Source organism: Muntiacus reevesi, chromosome 1 (assembly GCF_963930625.1).
Source record: "Muntiacus reevesi chromosome 1, mMunRee1.1, whole genome shotgun sequence".
NCBI classification, from domain to species: Eukaryota; Metazoa; Chordata; class Mammalia; order Artiodactyla; family Cervidae; genus Muntiacus; species Muntiacus reevesi.
The window spans coordinates 35,566,970-35,593,045 of NC_089249.1; the positions used below are offsets into that span (position 1 = coordinate 35,566,970).

Here is a 26,076-nt window from a genome sequence, read left to right on the forward strand (position 1 = left end):
TACTGGAGAAGACTCTTGAGAGTTCCTTGGACTGCAAGGAGATCCAACCAGTCAGTCCTAAAGGAAATCAGTCCTGAATATTCACTGGAAGGACCAATGCTGAAGCTGAAGCTCCAATACTCTGGCCACCTGATAGGAAGAACTATCTTATTGGAAAAGATCCTGATGCTGGGAAAGACTGAAGGCAGGAGGAGAAGGAGAAGACAGAGGATGCGATGGTTGGATAGCATCATCGACTCAATGGACATGATTTTGAGCAAGCTCCGGGAGTTGGTGATGGACAGGGAAGCCTGGCGTGCTGCAGTTTATGGGGTTGCAAAGAGTCGGACACGACTGAGCGACTGAACTGAACTGAAACAATTTTAATAATCTGATTGAACCTTTACTCTCTGCACATCATTGAAGCAGAAATACTTGAAATTTTTTTGCTCCAAATAATCCTAAAGATGGGGTAGTAGTTTCTTTTAGTAAATCACCGCTGAAAACTATCTATCAATGCCTCTCTCTCTCTCTATTTTGTTGAATCATACCTTACTTACAATGTTGTGTTATTTCTCCTGCGCAGCAATGTGATTTGGTTATACATACATTCTTTTTCTTCTCTTTTCCGTTATGGTTTATCACAGGATATTGTATATATTAACAGTTCCCTGTGTTACACAGTAGGAGCTTGCTGCTTATCCATTCTATATCTATTAGTTTGCATCTGCTAACCCCAAACTCCCAATCCATTCCTCCCAGACACCCTTCTCACCCTTGGCAACCACAAGTTCTCTACATCTGTGAGTCTGTTTCATAGACAGGTTGATTTGTTTCATGAAATACCTACATTTTAATACATAAAAAATGATCATTCCTATAACTTACACTGAAACAGCACATTCTACTTAGTTTTTGCTACATGAACTTTATACAACAGCTTTCAAATTAAAGCAGTGCCATATGACTTAAAAACAAAAGCAAAAACTATAATGCTCTATGAGACCGTGGAATTTCATGCTTAAGTTCTTTAGAGGACAAAAACAAAAGGACTATGTAGTAATTCTCTTCTGGCTTGACTACTACAATAACCCTCGGCAGCATGAAGGAACTGCTTCTAATAGCTGATGTATTTTGGTTTTAAGGAATCAGAGCAAGAGAAAGACTAATTAGTATGTGGGGGATGCTTAATAATTTACTTGGAAATCAGTTAAATGCTTCGCTTCCTGCTTTAATTCCTTCTTTGAAGTGAAAGGTAATACAGGTTTGGGTTCCAGTTAATTGCAAAATTATAAAGCATTATGAAAGGTCCATTGTTTTACAATAATAAAAACGAGAACACAGGATTCGGGCATCACACTATTTTCATAACTCACTTCAGCAATAAATAAGAAAATCTAAATGGAAATCTCTTGGAAATACACTCAGGTGGTGCCAATATATGTCTGTTTACAACAAAAACACATATTATTACTTGAAATGTGTCAGTCCAAATGTTTATAAAAAGTACCTAGAAAATTCAATACTTAATTCTAGTCTCTTTCTCACGTTTGAGGCATTTGGGGCAAGTATAAATACAGAGCATTCTTTGATGTTACTGTTGGAAATATCTTGATTAAAAACCCATCACTGGGACTTCCCTGGTGGTCCAGTGGTTAAGAATCCACCTACTCAACACAATTCTATGCAACTTATGCCCCAGCTGGTAGGATCATGAGCAGCTTTCCAATAGACACCTGTGGGCTGGTAAAGGGTTCCAGGTGTGTGGAGACAGACACCACCTTAGTCCTTAGAGGGCCCCTAGTATGCCCCCAAAGCATGGCCTCCAGTTTCTGAAAAGGTACAGACCCTGTCACTCTCTTCTTGGATCTAGTTCCCAACCAGGGGTGGAATCCAGGCCCCCTGTGTTGGGAGCACGGGGTCTTAGCCACTGCACCACTCGGGAACTCCCTCCTCTCACTTTTCTATGTGTCCCATACATGAAAAAGGTCAGAAAGCACTAAGATGGTGTTTCTGTTTCCAAAAAACCCAGCTGTCTCTTCTTTGGTGTTCCTTGTCATTATCTTAGTAGTTCTCAAACCTGACTGAGGGGGGAAAATTAATCACCTGTGGGATTTGAAAAATGCAGAGTTGGGGAGAGGGGCTCTGGCGACTCTGAGTGGCGGCTGGGGTGCAGAAGTCCTTGTGAATTGTACTTTTGTTTTTGTCTTGCTAAAGACCCAGTGGTCGTTCTGACAGGAAATCAGGCATGAGAACCGCAATCCTGTCCCAGCACTAAATTTAAGTAACCGAGGACCAACTTAACCATCACCAATTAGGAATTTTTTCAAGGTCCTGATATACTGGTACTAAATGTTGGTCAAGATATCTGTGCAACTATCAAAAGATGAAAAGTTTCAAACTAATGATCTAAACACAAGTATATTGCATGGAGACTAAAACATTCTTGTTTTGTATGAAATACAGCATTAAAAGACTTCACTGCCTTAAAAAATAAATTGAATCACTTTATTATCAGTGGGCTCAGCAGAATCCAGTGAGATCTGGGGGTATTACTATGAATTCAATTTCCAACTACCTGTTGTTCTATTATCCTAGCAACTTCAAATATCCGTTTAAAAATATCTATTGCTACAGAAACTAGACCAGCTAGGACAGCAGAAGGATCAGTATGCTGTAAGTCATAAGATAAATGCTCCTGAATAATTTTAGGGGGAGAGTCAGGAAGGTGAAACACTACCAGTGAGCAAAGGCAGGACAATCATTCCTATAATTTGTCCTTGGGAAGATTAATTTCCCAATCCCCCTTTATGTATAAGAAGTGGTTAAGTCGTGGCTTAAATGCTCTTTAAAAAGTTTATATAGGATTGCTCTGGTGGTCCAGTGGCTAAGACTCTGCCTTCCCAATGTAGGAGGCCTGGGTTCAATCCCTGGTCCAGGAACTATATCCCACAGCCAGCTGGCCAGTGCGTGAGCTCAGTTGTCTGACTCTCCATGACTCCATGGACTGTAGCCCCCGCCAGGCTCCTCTGTCCATGGAATTTTCCAGGCAAGAATCCTGAAGTGGGCTGCCATTTCCTACTCCAGGGGATCTTCCCAATGCAGGGATCAAACCTTTGTCTCTTTCGTCTCCTGCATTGGCAGGTGGGTTCTTTACTAACTGAAAGATACCATGTGGCACAATGGAAATAGAAGATCGAAGATCCTGTCTGCTTCAACTAAGATTTGGTATAGACAAATAAACAAGGAAACAACAATAATAGCAACAAAAATGCACATTTGGCAAATTACAAGCCTGACACTTGGTGAAATAAATGCTTATTATTTTTTAAAAAAAGTTTATATAATAAATCATCTAGAATAACATTGTCCAACAGAACTTTCTGTGATGATGAAAATGCTCCCTACTGGTAGAGTTCAAAATGCCACACCAGTGGCTCTTCTGCCCTTGAAATGTGGCTAGTGTGATGGAGGAGATGAATTTCACTTTTCTAAAAACGTAGCTAATTTAAATAGCCACATATGGGCTAGTGGCTATTATACTGAACTGTAAGTCTAGAAATTCTAGACTGGCAAAGTTAAGTATAATTTTCCCCTAAATTTGGAGCACATGGATCTCATTCTCAGAAGAGAAAACGTTTGCTCAAGCTCTGTCTAGTAACGGAGGTTCCTTGAGTCTGAATTCTGTACTAACAGCTCTCTCCTTTTTTTGGGGGGTGGGGGCAATCAGTCTGGAAGATTTCTAGCCACCCTACAGAGCTTTTGTCCTTCACTGATAACCAGTGAGAAGACCCATTTCTATGCGGTCATTTTCCATTTAAATGGAAAATGGACTTTTCCTGAGCTTTTAATGGCATTTTAGAAAAAAGAATTCTTAAGTTGGGACTCTGTCTTAACAATAGCCCAAAACCCTGATAGCCTAATCACCAAAGAATCCATCTCTCAAGAATGTCCTCCTGTGTCTAGATCAATAAACGCTTAAGATGTGTGGCAAAAATAAAAGGCTAAAGAATTTGACATGCCCGGGGGTGAAGCTGTGAGGATTGCAGGGGCCTTTATAAACAGGTCATTTGGATAATGACGACGTAAATGCCTTCCACGCTCATTCCAGGCACAGCTGAAAGTCCCAGAACCTGAGATTGAAGGGTATGACTACCTATAGAAACGGCTCATTGTTTAACACGAAGCAGGAAAATCTGAAGTGACTTTTTAAATAGAAGAATGTAAAGAAGTCTCTTTATAACCAATGGGGCAAAGTATGGAGGTCTACTACTTTGGAAAACTCTTAAAGCAGTCAGAACAGACGGTTCCCGCTGTATGTGGTTCTAAAGGCAGAGCTCTGGCAAAGTATTACTATTAAATATATTCAGAAAAAACTCAACGGCGCTTTAAAAGATGCAGCTAGACTATATGATATATCCTCTTTTTCTTTAAGGGAGAAAGATAGATTAAAAAAGAAAGAAAGAAAATGAGAAAGCAAACTGGAACACAGGAGTCATATCTGACATTCGCCTAAAAGAAAAAACAAAGAGCATTTTTAAACTGACTCTAAGTACTGGCTTCAGGAAGAAGATCCACTTATTGAGCCATATTATGAAAAAACCCCGAATCTAGCAGAACAAAAGGAGGGCAGTCTCTATACTCACAGCCTTAGCTAAACTGAACTTCTGAGGTCATCGCTTTGAGATACATACCTGTGGTATATTTCAAGGAAACTTTTAAGATCTAGGCTAATGTCTTTCTAAACAATCTACAGTTTACATAAATTATATAAGTAAATCGTTTGGAAGTTTCCAAATTTGTACTTTTCCAAACAATTTACAAATTACAGTGTCATCCTTTTTCATCTGTGGGCCTTTTAAGAATTTTTTTTTAATTAAAATCCTTTGGCTACAGGATACATTTTATAGATCTGATTTTTGTTTCAGTGGCTTAAATCTGTTTTCCTTTTCTTCCCCTTGGAGAATATTTTTTTAAGTTTTTTAATTGGAGGATAATTGTTTTACAATATTGTGTTGATTTCTGCCATATATCAACATGAACCAGCCTATTTTCCTTGATAAATAACTTTAAAATACTGTTCCTTTAAGTAATGTACTATTATCTGATGACACCATCTTTATTCCTGGTATCCACAGGAAACTGAAAATATGAAAAGAACTCAAAATACATTTTGTAAAAATGCTTTATTGTGGATTAGATGTTTGAAATGGTCATATATTTCTCTTCCTTGCAAGCATTTTGCAAAATGATACCATAAAATGATTTTTTTTTTTTCTAATTTGGTGCACTGGGTCTTAGTTGCAGCATGTGGGATCTTCAGGGGCGGCATGTGGGATCTAGTTCCCTGACCTGGAATTGAACCCGGTCCCCCTGAATTGGGAGCCTGGAGTCTTAGCCACTGGACCACCAGGGAAGTCCCAAAACGATACTATTTTGAAGGAACAGAACATTCCCAAAGTCAAAATCTTACATCATTTCTGTTAGGGGGAGAAAAAAAAGTATTTGTTTTGTCCAATGGGTAAATCTATTTTAAAATATATTTGAGCTTTAAATCAAAATTAAAATATCCTCTAGATACTGGATCTGGGCTTTATTAATAGCAATCGCATTCCTATTGAGTTAAAGTTGGCACTAACAGAATTCCTACCATTAATTCAAAGATTTATCAGCTTATGTTTTAACTACATAATCATATCCTTAGGTTGATCCCAGAAAAGATTTTGGCACTTATGCTCAACTTTATTTCCTTCCTGAGCTTTGAAAACCATTTACAATTCTACCTTATAAGCTCGAACATCCTGCCTGACACTAAGCTCCATAAATCCCTGCTGAATGAACTTTCTGGAAAAAAAAATTAACATAAGATAGAAGCAAACAAGAGCCACAATAATTGAGTTATAAAATATTAGCTTTTGTAAATAAATCGTGGAACTGTATAAATATTATGCATTTTAGGAGGGGTGGGGAACTATTGTTTTCATTTTCCTGTCTTGGTGGTGGTGGTATACTTGAGAAGTTGTGTCTGACTCTTGTGACCCCATGGACTGTAGCCTGCCAGGCTGCTCGGTCCATGGGATTTTCCAGGCAAGAATACTGGAGTGAATTGCCATTTTCTTCTCCAAAACATACAAAGATACATATAGAAATACTACAGTTTTATTAAACTAAAGGTTACTTATAGCAAATTGTTTTGAGAAGAATCTTTAAAATTAAATTTTTTATCTTTATAAAACTAATTATACATCATTAAGATACTGTGAAAGCTGAATTTACCTTGGTAGATAGGAAAATAACCAGTTATATAACCAGGAACTGATACTTGTCAGGTAACAAAGATCAGCAACCTGAAACAGAACTATTTTAGGTACAAGAACAACTCTATTGATATTGAAGGAAGTAGAACAGATTTTTAAAAAGAAAGAAAGAAAATTCATTAATACAAGGTATTCATCCTAGCTTTGTGATTTTGGACAAGTCATTTCAACCTGATTGAACGGGGATAAGAGTAACTGGCCACACATTGCCGAGGCGGGTATGAGAGGCAGGTGGGACGTGGTCTGTGTCAGAACTTTGACAACTGTGAAGTGATACAAGCTATTAGGATGGACAGATGCTCGACAGGTGCATGGTGAAGAGAATGGGGGTACTTCCACTACATCTGAGAAACGATGAGTCACTGGAGAAAAGGGTTTATGGGGGAGAAGGTGTTTGTGATGAAAGGAAGGCCTGAGTGACGCATCAAAAAGCAATTTAATTTTGTGGGGAACAGGGAGCTTGACGTTTCCTGAGTCAGCTGAAAGACAGTGTGGCAGGTGTAAGTACAGCCAGGATTCGGCGACTAAATGGTACTGAGGAGCTTAGTAGGTGTGACGTGTTTTGGTGGCATTTATGATCTGCACTCAATACCATGCAGATATTATGTACCAGTTAAAGTACAATCTGTTCGGATAGTTTGGCAGAATCATATAGAACCATTTTCAGTCAGGTGTTTTTAAAGCACTTTTAACTCTAGTTTCAAGGTATTTTTAGCTTTAATATGAGTTGGTAGAATACGACCCCAGGGGTCCTTTCAGGTAGCCTGCTAACTGTCTTCCTTCTCACCCACCAGGTTGGGAGAGGCTGCCCCAGCTCTGTTCTCTTGGGGACCTCAATCACTTCAAGTTCTATGTCTAAGCAAAGAGCTAAAGCTAAGGTCCTGATCCTTCTCAAGTCCATCAAGCTCTTCCCTGAGGATGATATGTTCAATAAACGTTTGTGACATCAATGGGGTTAAAGGGGACCAGTGTTTTGAACCATTTCTGCTCTCAGTTTTTTATGGTCAGGGAATTGAGGGATCAAGATGACAGCCTTAGTTCTGGACACACAGGAGATGTACTGAAGGCAGAGCTTCCAAATGGAGATTTCCTTGATCAACTAGAAGCACACAACGGGGACTGCAGATGAGCCCCCTCTCCACGTCTCTTGTTTCAGCCCTCGCTGTGTGTCCTGAGAACCTCCGGGCGCTCATGTATGGGCAACCTCAGTGTATCACGAGCTGGTCTCAAGCGGCAACTCTGGTCAGTGAAGGACGGGAGCGGATACAAATGCTGCCCTCTTCTCCAGGTCAGCTGGTAAGTCCACAGGATTTCTATCTCTTTGTCAACAAGTATCAGAAGAGGCCCGAGTTGCTTCTGGCAAGTTGATAAGCTATTCCCACGTTCCCGGCTCACCCTCTTTACTCCTGTACCTTGGGATTACTTCTCACAAGTAAAACTCCCTGCAAACAAGCCCACATCAAGGAAGCCCACATCACAGGCTCGGCTTTCTGGGAGAAATCCAGGGGCTAGAGATGAAAAGTAACAGACAGCTAGTAAAACATTGAGTAGAGGAATGTTCAGATGAGAGGACACCAAGACACCGGGCACCTCCATAAAACTGGGGTTGAGATGGGTGAAAACAGGAAACAGGGACAGATTCATCACTGTAAGAAACAGGAGAACCGCAATAATAACGGGGAAGTATCAGGCCGAGAGGTCAGCGTATTGACACACTTCCACATTCTAAATTCTAATCTACTCACTGTCCATTTATTTATATTCTGCCATTAAGAGTCCACCCTAAAGGAAATCAGTCCTGGGTGTTCACTGGAAGGATTGATGCTGAAGCTGAAACTCCAATACTTTGGCCACCTCATGCAAAGAGTTGACTCATTGGAAAAGACCCTGATGCTGGGAAAGACTGAAGGTGAGAGGAGAAGGGAACGACAGAGGATGCAATGGTTGGATGGCATCACTGACTCAGTGGACATGAATTTGACTAAACTCAGGGAGTTGATGATGGACAGGGAGGCCTGGAGTGCTGCAATCCATGGGGTCGCAAACAGTCGGACATGACTGAGAGACTGAACTGATTATGATGTCATATCCTGGTTAAGCTATTTCTCGGTGACATCTCCCTCTCCCTACCACTACTATGATCAAATATGCAGAGGAAGGGAGAGACAGAAAGAGTAAAAAAGAGAAATGGGGTATGTGAGAGAGAGGACTGCTCTGAACAGCAAGGCACAAGAAAATACTGATATTCTATACCACGTAATTAATTTGGGTCAGTATATGCTAAATAAGATATTTTCAACTTTCTAGTTTCCTTAGCTTGCTTTTTCCAAATGCCTTTTCTATATCCCTAGAAACATTACCCCTGGAGCTCTCAATCACCCCTAAAAATAGAAGCTCTAGGATTCCTTCAAATATTAGAGAAAATGGGATCTTACTTAATAGCTCAATGGAATAAAGGTGCTGAGTGGTCAACAATGAAAGCCATCAAGAATCTTTTCAGTCATCTTGTTAGCATTTCTTCCCTTTTAGGGGAGCTGCTTTTCATGAACACAAAGAACAAAATGCAAGAAAGTACTGAGATTTTTTTTACCTTAAATGGTTTCAGTACCAATTACATACACCCGGTCAACTGTTCCTTTTTGCATTTCCTTTGGCATAAGTATGTTTAGAAGTGGTCAGAGTTCCTGTTTGTGTGGTTTCTTGAAAGGATATAGAAAGCAGGCAGATGAGGGATGTCCATAGCAACCAATAATAGGGTGTCAGACTTCTTCCAAAAGTCACTAGTAGTTTTGGCGCACGGGTCACAAAATATTAGTATTTATAAAAGAGCTACATTATATAATCTGAATGCTACTACCAAACTTTTGCATTTTAGAAACTTCAATGTACTATTCCAGATGTTTTAGAGGTTAGTGTGGTGATCCAAGGACGAAAGAGCAGATAAAACCAAGGAGGGTCTTGGAATGCAGGAATGGAATAGCCAGACCCTTATCATCCTTCCCTCCCTCATGTTGTATCTATTAATGGATTTCAAGTCCTCCTGAGCAGTATAACCTGTCTCTGCTCCTACCCGGGAAAAGGTATTTGCCTTACTCTTCCCTCCACCCAGTATATGTGCCTCATCCAATCAGCAAATGACCCACAAGACCCCTAACCCACTCTTTGTTCCCTAGGCATAAAAGTGGACTGAAGACCCCTGTTCAATGTCAGTTCTCCCTTGAGCTGGCCCGCTGTTCTAACAGCATCTCCCACTCTCATAAACTTTATTTCCCTGCGCTGCAACTAGAGAAAAGCCCTCACAGACCCAGCACAGCCAAAAATAAATAAATTTTTTAAAAAAGAAAGATTGAGCTTTTGCGTTGCAAACCTTAAACATTTTCATGCAACAAGAACATCACAGGTATTCATGACTTGTATTTTTCTTTTTCTGTACTTTGGCGGACTGGCTTTTCATGAGAAACTTCCAGCTTTTCCATGAAAATTTGAGGATAAGGTTTAGCCATCTGGTGTTAAAGAATATACTATTTGATGCTAAATTCAGAAATGATTTAGTTCTGTTCCAGGTGGGGAGGAGACAGCTCCAGCTGGGTAAAGGCAAATGAATGTTATAAAATGACTAGCAGAGTCATATTTCTTTTCATGAAGAACTTTTGAGAACCCTAGGAATAAGCAATCCTCAACACAGGTGTGGCTGTGCCTCCCTTTCAGGTTTTCATGCAGATATTTCTGATGCAATTGACTATAGTGACTCTTGAAGGGAGTGGGGTAAGGGGAGAATGTCATCATTTTAAAGGTCATTTGTGAAAGCGCAATCGGTGTTACCATTTTACGTTTAAAAAGTGAAAAATCATCTGCTACAATACCGACACAAGCAAAGCACGCATCAGTAGGAGTCAAACTCCATTTATTCTATCAGATTTTCTAAAACGGGGAGGTTGGCCACTGGAGTGCTGGGGGGAGGAGGCGGGGAAAGAAGGCTGGTATAGGCTCAAGGTCCCCCACCAGTGGGCAGCGTGCTTGCAAAAGGTCTGCTCCAAGCCTTTAGATCCTTCTGGTCTACTCCTACCTACGTTATCTCTTCATCTCAGTTCTTAAGCACTTCATTTTCTGTTACCATGGCCTACATGGAAAACTGGCAGAAACTCCCTCATAACTGCTCTTCGATCACCAACAGAAAAAGAAGGAAACAGCAAGTGAGGAAGAAAGAAGCAAAGGGAAAGAAGACAGATGAAGGGATGGCAGCATGTCCTAACTTCCCCAATCCTATCACTCCTCCATCACGACTGGACTAATAAGTACCAGTTCTTGCTCTGCCTCTTCATCCACAGAGGTCTTGCCTAGTTCCCTCTCCCCAGCTCCTGCTCTAGTTTCTACAACCCCAGCTTCACTCCTTGGCTCAATCCAACCAGTCCTGGTCCATACGACAGGAGCCCAGAACTCGACAAGGGGGGAATCCTTGTAGGGGACAAGAGGAAGAAAATGAAGTCCCTATACCCTTGTTAGGCCTGGTGAACAGAGACATACACTCCAGCTGACAAGCAGAAGGCTGACTACAGTAAGCTTCGGTAGAAACCTGTTACTCTGGCTTCAAAGAGATGATGTACATCTGGCTCTATGAAAACATCAGGAACTCCTAATCATCAAATAAAGGTTCAAAGGCATAGTTCTAAAATTCAAGCTCAATTTGTCCTGTTATGAGAAAAAAGGAAAATATATCAAGAGAGTCTTTTCCCTCATTGTCAAAGAACTCTTCAGGAGACGATACCATTACACTTACTGATAGTCTCGAATTTACTTCCAACTTCCTGGCAAGTAGAGGTCATTGCAAGATGTACTTATGGCTTTCCTTGACCCTCCCCCCAGTCACCCCCCATATTCTGGTAGGTAGAGAAATAAACAAGGGAAAGTTCAGTTCAGTCGCTCAGTCCTGTCTGACTCTTTGCGACCCCATCAATCGCAGCACGCCAGGCCTCCCTGTCCATCACCAGCTCCCGAAGTTTACTCAAACTCATGCCTATCGAGTCAGTGATGCCATCCAGCCATCTCATCCTCTGTCATCCCCTTCTCCTCCTGCCCCCAATCCCTCCCAGCATCAGGGTCAAGTCAATGTCAAATCCATTCCATAGATGTATTTTAGGATGAAACTGCCAAGTTTCACTTAAATTGTAACCAAAAGTTTCTCTAATGTTCAATGATAACTAAGTTAAATGAGAAGAAAATGAGTTATTGATACATTATGTATTTATTCATTTTCTAAATAGAACCTGGATGAGGTACATAAAGTATCTAGTTGGGATTCTTGTATGTTCACAGATTATATGTTAGGGCTTTGATATCTAAAAATTCATAAAAATGACAAATAAACCTAGCCTCATCTTAATAAATATAGACTTTGAACAGTCTACGAACTGGGCTATAAAAACATAAGCAAAGTGTGATAGTGTACTTCAAAGTAAAACAGAAAGCAGAAGAAAATTCTACCATATAATTGGTATAGTTTTTATTTTTAAAAACACTTCAGTAAATGACTTATCTTCATAATGGTGATATGGCAACAGAAGTTAAGAGTTTGGGGTTGACTGTATAATATGTAAATTTTTAGAATTTCAGATAAGGTATTTTTATTTGTTATAATATCAGAAATGAATTTACCTAGAAGCACTTTAGAGACTACACTTTGGTTCTACTTTTCATGAATAATGATAGGGATTAAGAGAATTTAAATCAATTAAAAGTTGGCCTTAGGTTATTCTGATGATTTATTTGAGCAAGCAGAACAAGTGTTAAAAGTGTAGCAATTAGTACATATTCTCTTGGTATGATATATAGTCTGTAAAATGTGACCAGAGCCTCTGACGTTAAGGTTTTAAAATCTACTTTCAAATTTACAATCATATAAAACTGGTGAATTAGTTTATAAATGCAGGCAACCAATAATGCCTATAAAAATTAACCTGGTCATCTAAAATTGGCTACTGGCAGTAACAAGATTAAAAGCTGGAAATGTTTGAGCTGAAAAATTTCATTAAAATTAAAATTACCAAGAATTCTTTCTATAGAACTTAATAACTTTTCTACATAGCTTAATAACCTTACTATTGATATAAATAAAATATAGGACAGTTCAAAAATAAATATTTCATTTATATCAAATGCAATTATTTGAAACCATAAAATTTTTTGATTTATTTAAAGAGAGATTTTTCTTTAGGAACCCTTAACAATATACTCACTTAGGCATATCTGAGTTTCTGAGCAAAGCCCTCACCATGTTTTTATATTTACTTTCTATTATCAAAATATGGTCCAATTTTTGCCATCAGAAATAGTTATTGCAAGTCATCATTTAAACAATTAAACTCTACAATTCTTTTCACTATCACATAAATTTTTAAAGTGGAATCAGACAGTTATTTCAGGATCTAATCTAAAAAAAAGTTGAATCACTGGAAAAGCTCTGCTGACATGCTGAGAGTGCAGAGAGGATGGGATACAAAGTTGAAAGCTTAATTTTAATTAACTATTTCATTAAAGAACAACACACACTATTCTTTCACATTTCTGGAGGCTAGAAGTCTGCAATCATTTCCATCTGCCAAAATCACAGTGTGGGCAGGGTCATGTTCCCTCCACACCGTGGAGGGCAGAGCCCACTTCCTGGCCTTTTCCATCCTCTTTCATTTTTTGATATGGACCATTTTAAAGTCTTCATTGAATTAATTATAATATTGCTTCTGTTGTTTACCCTTTCTTTGGGGCCAAGAGGCCTGTGGGATCGCAGCTTGCTGACAAGGGATTGAACCCACAGCCCCTGCATTGGAAGGTGGTCTTAACCACCGGACTGCCAGGGGCTTGTGTCTTAAAAGCTGAGATTTTAGAAGCCACCTGTGGGACTGTCGGCATGGCATATCAGGAAAGGCTTGGCGGGGCATGCCAAGGGAGCAAAGGGTGGGAACACAGCTCAGCCAGCCCTAGGCCACTGAAGCCCCAGGAAGAAGCAGCTCGACCTGGGAAAGCAGGACGAGGAGAGGCATTTGTGCAGATGGTGGTATTTCCATATATATTTACCTGCCCTTTCCCAAAAGCTGCTTTAGTTCTATGGGTCTGCAATAGCAGATTTGATTTGATGAGGTACGTAGTAAAATAATAAATCACTGGGTTTATTTCCAGAGATTCTAGATAACTTCAGATTCACATTTATATCACTGTTTCTAACCCTCACTTTTTTTGTGAATCCCACTGTTTTTCAGAACTATCATTAGATTTATATACAATGGAGCTTCTAAGAAAGTTACTTCCCATATATGTTAGAAGCTTTCAAGAGTGTGAAATTTTAAGAGAAGACTTATCTTACTATTTTGTTGGCAAACATTTCTTTATTACTGATAGCATACTGCACTATGGTTAAATTTAATAGCACCAGTTTCTGGAGTGAAGATCGAAATTTGGATTCATGAAATGCTGATTTTTAAAGCATTCTGATGGGCAAAACTAGGATGAAAATATTTTGTGGGAAAATAAGTTATATGTTAACAAAAGTGTATTTCTTTCAAGAATTAAAATAAAAATGACTGAAGGTCTTTTCAAGGGTTATCCTAATGCAAAATCGCTCTTTAAATAGAACTAATTTAAAGCAGTGCATTATTATTTTGTTTCAAACAGGACAGGGCAAATATAAATATGTAAATAATTTCTTATAACACTTTCCACAGTAACTTCTTTCACTTGATAAAATATTCAAGTTTAAACATTTCGAAAACAAGCTAAAGCAAGTTTTAGCTTAACTTGTATGAAAAAAGAGCATTCACCAGAAGAAACTTTTATTTAAGAACATATTGAAAATTCTCATCAAATTAAAATTAAATATTAACAGGGAATTTCATAAACACCAGCATTTAGGAGTGTCAGTCCTTGTTTATGAACTTCCACTTTTCAATATTCACCTTCACCAACCACACTCACTACCACCACTGAGAGAATGCAACTGTCAGTCTCTATCAAACTGACACTGGGAGGAGATGGTGACCAATAACACACTGTCTTCGTCACACATTTCACCCATTCTTAACCTCCCTTTTGGGAATACAGAGCCCACCACACCTATCTCCTCCTAGCCTTCCAACAAGGCATTCACAGCGGGGTGTCTATTTCTTTAATGAGGTCACCTCCAAGCTGATATAAGCCAGTAAGTACAAGTTTTCTTGGGGTAAGAAGAAAGAAACCTAGTGTGTCCAGGCTCTCAACTTCCAGAGACCTGGCATTTGTATCCTGCCTCATCTCCACAAGTGTCCTTTCTAACCTGGTTATTATGGTATTCCTGAATTCCCCCGGTAAAGGATTTCTCATCAGCCTGCCACTTGTAAAAGTCACGCTATTAACTCAAAGTGTCTGAAATATCCGAGTAGCCTGAAAATTGTACTACACTTAAAACATTAAAACGAAAGGTACAATAAGAAAGAAAAATTCTTCAAATCCCACCTGATGATCCAAATATATGGTGTTCCTTTGAAGGTGATGTGAAAGGATTTCATTCTAGCAGACGTCAATCAAGAAAAAGGGACAGAGAAAGAGGGTGCGGAATTCATGAAAAAGTCAGTTTTGAAACAGGAAAAACAGGTAGTCTGCCACCACCTATTATGTCACAATACACAACAACTTTCACAAACATGCCCCCCCCCAAATGGTACAGATGACGTATTCCATTACTATTAAAAAAAAAAATCACACTTAGTTCTGTAAGAAATTATGTAGACATGCATATAAGCTGAAATAGTAAGCAGAAAAATCCTTCAAATGGTTTTAGCAGACTCCATGTTAGACACTTTACATGTTAATTCTTTTCTGCAATAGATGACTACTTCTTGGGATGTTTATAACCAGAGGCTATTAAACCCTTTGAGAAATGTTTCCGTGTGTTCATTTTAAAAATCGAGAACACAAGGAAATTGATCTTTGGCAATGAAAAGGCAGCATTATTAGAAAGACGATCAATTCTCCACTGGTTACTTTATGGGAAATGATGGGACTCTTCAGTCTGGTTCACCGGAGTCGCGGTGTTTGGTGGATGGCAAAGCTATTCTGAAGTCTTGTTTGCCTTTCCTGGCTCACAACCAAAACTTGGCGGGTGAGCGGGTGGAGGGAAGGCTAAGAAGAAACGTGCTCAGCCAAGGAGTTCTCAAAGGGTCAATAGGCGGTCCCGCAATGGTAGGATGGCTGGTGCCCATGGGAATGAGGCAGGTCGGACCGACTGAGGATGAGCGGCTCGGGGTGAGTGAGGAGAGCAGACACACACACAGGGCTCCAGGGCTGACCTTTGGGCTGTGGGCCTCGAGTTTGAGCTGCATGAGCTGTCCTAAAGTGTGCTCCCGGATACTACTCAGCTCCGCCTGCTGCCGTCTCAGCTTTATGAGCAGCAGCGTAAGCTCCTCTGGCTGAAGGAGTACAATTTAAGAATCCAAACAGTGGAAAACAGATTAATTGTGGTCTTAAGTGACAGATATTAAACCAAGACTTCTTGGCAAGTTTCCTCTTACGGCTGACATCAAACATAGCGCCTAGGCACTATGATGATAGGTTCTACATAAATGCATAGATATCTAGAGAAATAGAAGGAACAGTGTTATTTGGTAAGGTACAGCAAAACAACAGTATGTTCAGGCATTTTCTCAGAACGCATGAGAGACTATTCGAACGTTAAGTACAAAAAAGCATAATGCCAAAAGAAAAAAAAGTTTGTACATGAGAGCTATAATTGAAATATATTTTCATGAGATGTTTAAAAATGGCACCTAAGACTTTTACCGCAGAAGAACAATACCCGCATGCCCAGCACTCTATTTTAGAGAACAGAATGTAAATGCAAAGAAATCAAATTCATGTAAAACGTGGATGACATCTTCACATCATTAAGCTCAGTGAGCACCTGGGATCTATTAATTGCTTCCCAGTCATATTTTTAAATGTCACCGTTAGTGTTTTCACAGGATATTTAGTATTAACCAAAAGACCAAATTTTTTTTTAAAGAAAAAAAAAATATATTTACTACATGTAGAAAGCTTCCATGCGTGCACAAACCCCCCTTCTACGCTCGGAGGAGAGCACAGAACCTTTAGGTCCCTGACTGGTTATTCTGATCCCTGACGGGGAATCAACTTTCAAAGGTAGATAAAAATTCCTTAACAGGCTGATCTGATGTATTTTTCTTCATTAGAAATGCAGTAAAGTATGGGCATCGACAGTCTTACAGGCCATAAAATAATGTTCAGTGTTTTTTTCTGAGCTCTGTTATGATTAAAAACCACACGGGGTCCACGGGGAGACTCTCTTCACTTGAGGCTTGCAATGTGCCCTGAAAACCTCCAAGCCAAAAATTGCTCCCAAGACTGACTTGCTTTGCCAGCGCCATAGCATCACACCCGCTCTCTTCTGTTCTGTTTGCTATTGCTCTTTATCATCCATATAAAAAAAATTTTTAGAGACACAGATAATTTTTTAAGAAGTAGAAGTATAGCTGATTTGCAGTATTATGATAGTTTCAGGTATACTGCAAGGTGATTCAGTTATATATATATTCAGATTATTTTCCATTATAGCTTATTACAAGACATTGAATATAGTTCCCTATGTTATACAGTAATCTTTGTTGCATATCTGTTTTACGTGTAGTACCCTGTATCTGTTACAAATCAATTTTAACTGTTATTTGAAGTTATGTTAAGTTACTGCCTTCAGGTGGAAAAAGATGTCAAAAGTAAACCATAATTACTAGTGAATCCTCAGGATAAAAGTGGGTATCTATGCAGATGAGACAACAGCCTCTTCTATTAAACAGTCACAGAACACATGTGCGTGTAACTTAAAGAGGACATTTCTTAACAGAAAACAAAGAGCTGCCTTTGCTCAGATGCCAACCACCTGCTGTGATCTCATGGCTGTGGGAGTCCATATCTTATGTCACTATATCCCCAAGCTCTAGAGGTCCTGCCAGAGAGAGGGGAGGGTGGGGTAAGGGATTAGACAGTCTAAGAACCAGAGTGGTATTTGACAGAAATACTAAAAAAGAAAGCTTAAAACTCTGGTTTACTATTTATGGAATTAAAGAGATTTTCAAAAGGATGAAAAATTCCAACAAATTTGCCAGATATTTAGATTTAAGGCAAAATAAAAAGAGGCACAGTGGATTCTTCCAAAAGGAGGCAACGACACACAAATTTTATCCTAAACAACCACTAGAGGGAGCAAGGGAGAAGAGGAAAGCTCATAACGGGATACTTAGCATGAGCTTATCATTAATGTCCATCAGATCAACAATATTTAACAATGCCACAGTTAAAATTCCCTAGTTTTAGAGAAGTATAATAGTATACACAGACTTTAATAAATAAACCATAAGTATTTTAAAACCAGGAAATCTTCCTTATATCTAAGCATGTAAGAGATGAAATAAAAAATGCTTGAGAAATACATGTAAGATAAATTTGTTTTGATTGTTACAGAAGGACTTTAAATAATGAACAACTATACGGTCCTCAAACTGCATCTTCAGAGAAACTGAGACTGTAATATTAAAGCATAGCTCCCCTGATAGAAGAATGCAGTGAAATTTTGAGAAGTCATCTTTTCTAATTTGAAGAGCAACGGTGTTCTGGAAACATAACTCATTCTCAATGTGAATGGAAATAACGCTATGAACTGTTCACAGTAAGCACTTGCTTGAACCTAGGATAGGGGACAGTTTCTCTGTATAATATGTAGATCAGTTTCTTTTCTGCTCTAAAGTAGTTAATCTACATAAAAATTCACCAGAGAAACTTACCAGGCCTGTGGTTTGACTACACACACAGCGTTTCTTACTCGATTTGTTCCCCTAATGAACCACTCCAACTTCCATTTTAAGGAAGAGGAAACTAACATTCAACGAAGTAAAGAAACCCTCCCAGGTTATACAGTAAATGTGGAAAACAGCATCTTATATCGAGGCAGTCAGACATTTAGGGAAAAGGAATCAGGCAGACACTCATGTGGCTATATGGTTGCCAACTCTACCACTGAGCATCTCTTCCACAAAACTGGTAATGGTTTTTCTCTGAGCGGCGCCTCTCTGAAAACTCAAGCTTAAAAGCTGTGTCAGATACATGCTATCATGTGCAGCACATAAATAAAACATGATATGGTAAATAAAGATATCGTACTCACCGTTTTGCCTTGGAGGCTCTGGGGACTAACAGACTGTAAAGTGAGGCCAGCTGGCATTGACCTCCTGTCAGGCACGTACATGTGCTAGGAAGATAAAGGTACGGGGTAAGTTCTGTGGTCAATGTCAGTGATGAAAACTGTATTATAAAATGCCATTTAAAACTGCTACTAGTGCTTATGAAAGAAGACAGATACTAAAGCTTCAGGACTAAAATACACACTCTGATGGAGAGAATAATTCTATATAGTCGTTTGGCTCAGTGGTTCTCAAACTTATTGGTCTTAGGATCCCTGTATGCCTTGCATGGTTGCTAAGTCACTTCAGTTGTGTCTGACTCCATGAGACCCTTATGGACTATAGCCCATCAGGCTCCTCCGTCAATGGGTTTCTCCAGGCAAGAATACAGCTGTGGGTTGTCACGCCCTCCTCCAGGGGATCTTCCCGATCCAGGGATCAAACTCACATCTCTTATGTCTCCTGCATTGGCAGGTGGATTGGCTGGGTACCATCAGCGCCACCTGGGAAGCCCTCTTTCTGTCCTTAAAAGAAGATTTTTGCGACAAGAGTGGTGTCCTTTTACAGTTTTGCAAATCTCTTTAATGTCTGGCTAGATTTTCCTATCTGCCTCTGTATTCAATCTGTTGTGATAATCTCTTTTAGGGGAAGTACATGAAGAAAATTCACCTTCGATACAGGTATTTGGAAAAGGGAAGAGAACTTGAATATCTTTTTTGGGATATTTGCAGAAGTCCACATTTCAAATGAACCTTTTACCCATCCAAGGCTCTGTGACATCAAACACAGGTCAGGTGGGAAATACTGGCTCAGTGAAATATGCAGATGTTCCAATGGCTGGCACCTGTTTTTCACTATATGAGATGAGCAGCTCCTATCTGTTAATACCATCGCTGATCTTTAAGCACCAGAAGGCTGTCAAGCTCAAAGAGGCAGGTACAAGATTCCCTAAATTCTAATCTTTGCTTGAAAGCTCAAGTGGTGTCATTGGTGACAAATACCATGGGCTGGCTTCCTTGAAGTGACAGGCTAGTATTCCACTCTGGAAGTGTCTGTCAAACACCAAATCTGAACAACTCTAGTTTGTCACTTGTTCTCTCAAGTAAAAACAGTGCTTTTAAATATATATGTATATATATTTTTTTTCTTTTAAAGAAGGGCCCAGGCTCTGCACCCCATTGAGGAGGCTGTGGCATCAGCTGGTTCCAGGTGATTCAAGCTCCAGCCAGGATGATCAAGGTTGGCTGCAACGACCATCTGGGGAAGAAGGTCTGCCTTAAATGCAGGACTGCTGACACCAGCAGGGATCTCAAGAAGCCGATCACAGCCCAACCTGGCACCCACTGGAACAAGGTCATTTTGAAGAAGTGGTTCATGATTTTCAAGGACCGTGTGTCTCTGGGGGACTATGGGATCCATGATGGAATGAACTTGGGAGCTTTATAACCAGTTGGGCAGAATTCCTCCTCCCTGCCCCTTCCTCTTCTCCCTCTTTCAACCCCCACACTAGTATGAATGTTTGTTTTTGAAAACTCATGCTAATAAAAACTTAGAGGCTGGACTTCCCTGGTGGTCCAGTGGTTAGGAATCTGTCTGCCAATGCAGGGGACACAGGTTTGGTCCCTGGTCTGGGAAGATCCTACACGCTGCGGGGCAACTAAGCCCGTGTGCCACAGCTACTGAAGCCTGTGTCCTACAGCCTGTGCTCCACAACAAGAGAAGCCATCACAATGAGAAGACTGCACTGCAAGTAGAGAGTAGTCCCCCCTGCTCGCCACAAGTAGAGAAAGCCTGAGTGGAGCAATGAAGAGTCAGCAAAGTCAAAAATAAATAAAAAACAACAAAGCAAAACATTAGAGCCTGAAAACAAAAAGGGAGCTAGTTTAGCTTATAACTCAAATAACCATGCAAGCATTTTTCTCTGAGACTTGGGTATGCAATAGACATGCTTTAAGTACATTTCCCATTTCATCACCCATTCACAAACATTATGGAATGAACAGTCAAGACTGAGCACAGTTATCTTTCATTGTTTCATGCCGGGGATTGAGTGAAATTGCTCCTTTATTTTACAGCAAATCTGTGAACAGTGAAATATTACAATGGCCACTCACACAGTCTGAGCCACTCCCTTGATTCAGGCTAAGGCGCTAGTGCTTTTACCCACTTTTTAGTGTTTTTGCACTGGTAGGAAATGACAACACAGTCAACAATGCCTTATTATTATTATTATTACAAAAACAGTTCTGAGCTTATCAGAGACTCCCTGAAAGGTTCATGGGTACCCTCAGGTAATCCCAGGTACTACTCCCTAAGGGTCCATGAACCCTACTTTGAGAACCACATATCACACCAAGGAAGATGACAGGACAGTTACAAAGAAAACCTGGCAACGCTGGAGAAGTTTTTCAGGAGGACCAGGTGTTAGATGACTGGGAAAACTGATCAGACAGCACACCTGCATCTCATATTTGCTATTGAAACAGATGATCAATTTTGACCATAAGAACACTGTTCAACCACACACTAATAATTTGCATTTGATCAGATTTCTCTTGAATATTGTTAATAATTTTTATTGGCCTTTGGATGTACAAAGTGTCAAAACGTTGAACTCTGTTACAGGGACGTTGAAAGTGAGCCTTTTTTTGGTGAGACAAACTAAAGCTTCTTTCAAAAGACACTTTCTGATTGACTTATTAATTCCTAACTAGTGCTTATTTATGGAAAAATCAAGCGAACGCTTTATGCAATGATGTAACTGAAGGAGTCAGCCCATCACAAGGACAAGAAAAGGCACTTTTCAAAATAGCATAAAGCGGGAGGCTCTTTAGAATTCAAAGAAAGGGAAAGAAAAATGCCTTTTTACTTTAGGACAGACACTAAGACTCGGTTGCCAACACACTGACTAATCAAAATGATTTTGCTTCAGCATTGTGAAAAGCTGATTGATGCAAGGTGCTCCAATTTCACTTCAAAAAATCTACTAAGCAAGACTTGAACCCACTGAGCTGCTGCTGCTTGTTTACTGGCTAAGTTGTTTCTGACTCTTCGCAACCTCATGAACTGTAGCCCACCAGAATCCTCTGTCCATGGGATTCTCCAGGCAAGAACACTGGGGTGGGTTTCCATTTCCTTCTCCAGAGGATCTTCCCAACCCAGGGATTGAACCCCTGTCTCTTACATCTCTTGCATTGGCAGATAGATTCTTTACCACCTGGGAAGCCCTTAAATCAACTTAACATGTGCATTAAAGCATGATCTCTATATCTAAATTTTTTAAAAAATATATATGGAGAAGTCCCTGTCAGTCCAGTGATTAGGACTCCACACATCACTGCCGAGGTCATAGATTTGATCTCTGGTAGGGAACTAATATCCCACAAGCTGCATGGCGTGGCCAAAAAAAAAAAAAAAAGTATATATATCAGTAAGTGATGTTACTTTAATATGCAATTGGGCACCTGAGGGGGTATTTCAGTATGCTGTATCTTCAGCTGGTGGTTAGAAGATGAGGATCGCACTTTTATCTTAGCAGAGAATAGGAAGAGCCTGACAGAAGACTGTAGGGGTGCTACAAGAGGCGGTATAGAATTTGCAAGTGTGCGTAGGGTCAATCCAAATGCATGTGGTCTTAACCTACAGGGAAAGCTGATGAGATCTGCTCTCAAGCAGAGAGGAATACATAATGCATCCATTCCAAAGAGCTGCTCCTAAGAGAAGAAGCCCTGCAAGCTTAGGTTTTATACATAAGAGTCTGCCATTGCAAAAATGCTTCCTTAATTTTTAATTTTTAAAACAAAACAAAACAAAGCTGGTTTTGCCTGCCTCCTCCCCGTTATCTTGTCTCTGGCATTCACAAGAAAGAGCAGTGTACCATTAATAGGAGTAAAAGGCTTCTCACATGGCTCAGTGGTAGAGAACCTGCCTGCCAATGCAGGAGATGTGGGTTCATTCCCTGGGCTGGGAAGATCTCCTGGAGGAGGAAATGGCAAGCTACTCCAGTATTCTTGCCTGGGAAACCCTATGGACAGAGGAGCCTAGTGGGTTACAGTCCATGGGGTCAGGAGAGCTGGACATGACTGAGCGACTAAACAACTGAAAGTAAACTGCAGCATCCTTGGAGGAGCAATGAACCCTGGATGAGCAGACGCCTCACCTTGGGATGATGGGCCCGGTGCCTGCGGTCTATGGTCACGTCTCTGCGGTCTATGGTCACGTCTCTGCGGTCTATGGTCACGTCTCCCCTCTGAATTGGCGAAGACACTTCCGATCTGTAGGTCCGCTGAGGGGAGAAGCCCTGATAGGCGGCTATGGAGCCGTGGGAGGGTGACGTGGGGATGGAGTGCATCGTCTGGTCGGAGATGTTGACCATGGTTTTGGGGCTGGTCAGGGCGCTGTGGCGAGGGAGGGTGCCCTGCTTGTTGTAAAACTGACGCTGCTGCCACTCGTATAGCTGCCACATGGTGTCGTCCCGCATGGATCTCCGCTTCTCCTCGGCTCCGGGTCCCGCTGCCTTGTCGTGGGCCGAGGGCGTCACGCTGCAGATGCTCTCCGGCCTGGTCTTGCTGTTTCTCGGGAGGGTTCTATAGCCTTCCGGGTAGCGGGCCATGACTGGGGCTCTGTGGCTTGGCATGTTTCTTGGCAATGTTTGGTAAGAGATTACTCTGAAATAAAAGAACAATTGCAACAAAAAACTGAAGGAGAGCGGCTTTTCAGATAGTAAATTGGGATACATTTTTGTTTTTTTCTTTTTTTTCTCCCCTCATGATAGGTAAAATGTATACTGAAGATTCTTTTTTTTTTTTAAAGGTGACTAAGGAACAGAATTTAATTTTTTTATGAAATCTAATTTGACGGATTGAATATACTAAGTCAACAACATCTGTGTCACTCACATTAAAGACCATTTATTCCACACAATGTATGGTTTGGTTTCAGGAAGGAAGAGTACTATACTTTCTCCAGAAATAAAACTGTTCAAGATCTCAAGTCCATCCTCATGTCTTCCTTGTTTTTATATAGATAATCTCCTAGAATCTCATCTTCACACATCTCAGAAGAATACTTAAATAGGGTTTCTGTGTGCGGATGGAACATTGGAGTTTTTGAGCTGTGCCTACAGAGCATGGAGACTGGAAATGAAGGACTGCGGGTGGTGACGCTTTACTGTACTTCGTCCTTCTGAAAGCATAGAAGTACATGAATCAGTACCTTTGCAGTCTGAAGGAATCACTTCCCTGGATAACTTTTCAGAAACAAAAATGACTCAAAGCTAAACCTAAAAATTTATTTTTTTAAAGATAAAATTCTTCAACATGATGCTATTTCAGACTCAGAACTGCAGATCTCCAGAAAATTATGATGTTTTAATACTTGTGAACTTTATTATTAATCAAGTGGGAAGAAGCAGTTGGTCAAACATCTGGAGGGCCAAGCTTTCATTCTTGTTTTCCCCCTAAATACAGAGATCTTCGAGGAGGTTAGTTACACCTCTGGGACTGAGAGAAGGTTCAAGTGTGTGGCGGGAGAAGACTGAGAAGAGATCATATTCCTTTTAATACTTGCGGTTCAAGAAGAGCTAGTGGTCTGGCTGGAACCACAATGCAGGCCTCTCACTTCCTTAAGCAGCTGTCTACTCTCTTTATTATGTCAATGATTCCCTTTGAGATTTAAGATTTCTCAAGACCTTGAGATTTAACGAAAAAGCAAATTCATTCTTTTATTTTAAAATTTTTGCCAAAAGTATGGAAATTATTAAAAAACACTTTACTATTCTATTGCAATAATATACTTAAAGATAAAAAGATACCCCTAAATTAGGAAGGGTATAATCTTAAAGTGTTGGATTCCTTCATGTGCTACTGAAATCTGGCCAACTGAAATGTTTTGGGATTTGGCTTTCTCATCTAGAAGAGGATTTGATCACAAAGTGGTCTTACAATTCTAATGTTCCATGTTTTATTTTGTATTTTGAAATGTTTCCAGTTCCTTCAACCATTCTTCTAAACTGAGTTTCCTTCATCTTGCTGAATGCCCCTCAGCTTCTCCATGTCTTGAGCTGAGCCACAAGGGAAGCCCAAGTATACTGGAGTGGGTAGCCTATCCTGTCTCCAGTGGATCTTCCTGACACAGGAATCAAAATAGGGTCTCCTGCATTGCAGGCGGATTCTTTACCAACTGAGCTACCATCCCTCTCAAAACACACAGACACAGACACACACACACACACACACCACTTCTGAGAGCCCAACCATCTGACGACTTTGGGGCTGGAGTGGGGGAGGAAGGTAACCCATGCTCTGATATTAGACTTGATTAGATAAAAGACTTGATTCTTTTTACTGCTTTCTCTCCATGTAAATGTCCTATCTTTTCCCTTGCCTGATCTCCCTCCGATCCTCCTCTTCTCCGCTAACAGAAGAAAGCCCAGAGCTGGCAACCCCACGGCTACGTGCTTAGGGAGCATGTCCGGCAGGGGAATATGATTCCAACTGATAAATTCCACCCCAGTGCTCCAACAGTGTACTCCAGCCTACCTTGGTTATTGGGCCATTCATAAACTTAAGAAATACCATAGACATCCCATTGTGTAAGAAGCTCTGGATTAGGCACAGAACTGTATCACAGTAACAAATACCAAAAACATAAAATGATATTAACTTTATGTATGCTGTTCAGAAATCTGTAAAAAGATCATTTATAGCTACATAAAGGAGGGTCACATATTTTCGATTTAAAACAAATGAAAAACTGCCTGTGGGCTAAGGTTTATATTCCAGTTCAGAAAAATCTGATGACACAGAACACAGGCATCCACACGAGCTGGACCCTGTGACCGAGATGGCTACTGCACTTGGATCATCTAACGTGTGATCATCATCGGCAGGCAATTTTCCTACCAAGCTCGGCTAGCTAAATAAAAGTGACTACAAAGTGTAAAAGGTTCTTCTGCCATCTTTGGAACTACTTTTTGGAGGATTTTAATGGAAAATCTGATTATCATCAAGCAAATTTATTTTCACCCCATATACTTTCTACCACTTTGAGAACTTTTTTTAAAAAAACTAGTTTCCTTCAGTGTTTTTCTCCAAAGAAATTCAAATTAAGCAAACTGTGATTTACGTTTTAAGTGAAAGCTTAAGTAACTCTGTTGGCGCCTTAGTCAGGTCTTATGCCCCATTCAACAGCACCTGCCTGTCAAACGCCCTGAAAACCCTGACACATGATTCTGCCATGCAGAACAATAGCTTAGGCCCCAGCATCTGAACGGGCCCGCCCCTCACAAAGAAACTTTCGGGCTCTGTTCACAGATGCAGGCACCTACTATATGACTACATAGGAAACCTCTTTTCTTTCTATTAGAACTTTAGGAATGAAAGCCAGCCTTTCATAAAGTTTCACCAAATGGATTCTGCCATCTATGACCATTATGCTTCTTGCCACCGATAAAAATTATTTCACTGTAAAACCTCACCACTGTTTTTGAAGCATGATGTTCACATAATAATGTAGATGACCTATGTCAATGATCTAAGCTGGGCTCCAGCCAAGGAACCCAAACTTGG

General features: G+C 40.2%; 1 protein-coding gene and 1 pseudogene across 3 annotated transcripts in view; one reads left to right on the plus strand and one right to left on the minus strand.

Moving 5' to 3' along the window:
• The window catches only part of PLEKHA5 (pleckstrin homology domain containing A5), a 248,753-nt gene that overhangs the window by 52,889 nt on the left and 169,788 nt on the right, over positions 1-26,076 (minus strand). For all 3 annotated transcript variants that reach the window (XM_065940689.1, XM_065940675.1, XM_065940681.1), the window contains 2 exons: positions 22,668-23,175; positions 18,493-18,576 (listed from right to left, as the gene is read on the minus strand). In XM_065940689.1, the coding sequence (XP_065796761.1) occupies positions 18,493-18,576; positions 22,668-23,175 (592 nt within the window). The remainder of the gene's footprint in view (positions 1-18,492; positions 18,577-22,667; positions 23,176-26,076) is intronic.
• On the plus strand, positions 19,739-19,954 carry LOC136145615 (ubiquitin-like protein 5 pseudogene; annotated as a pseudogene).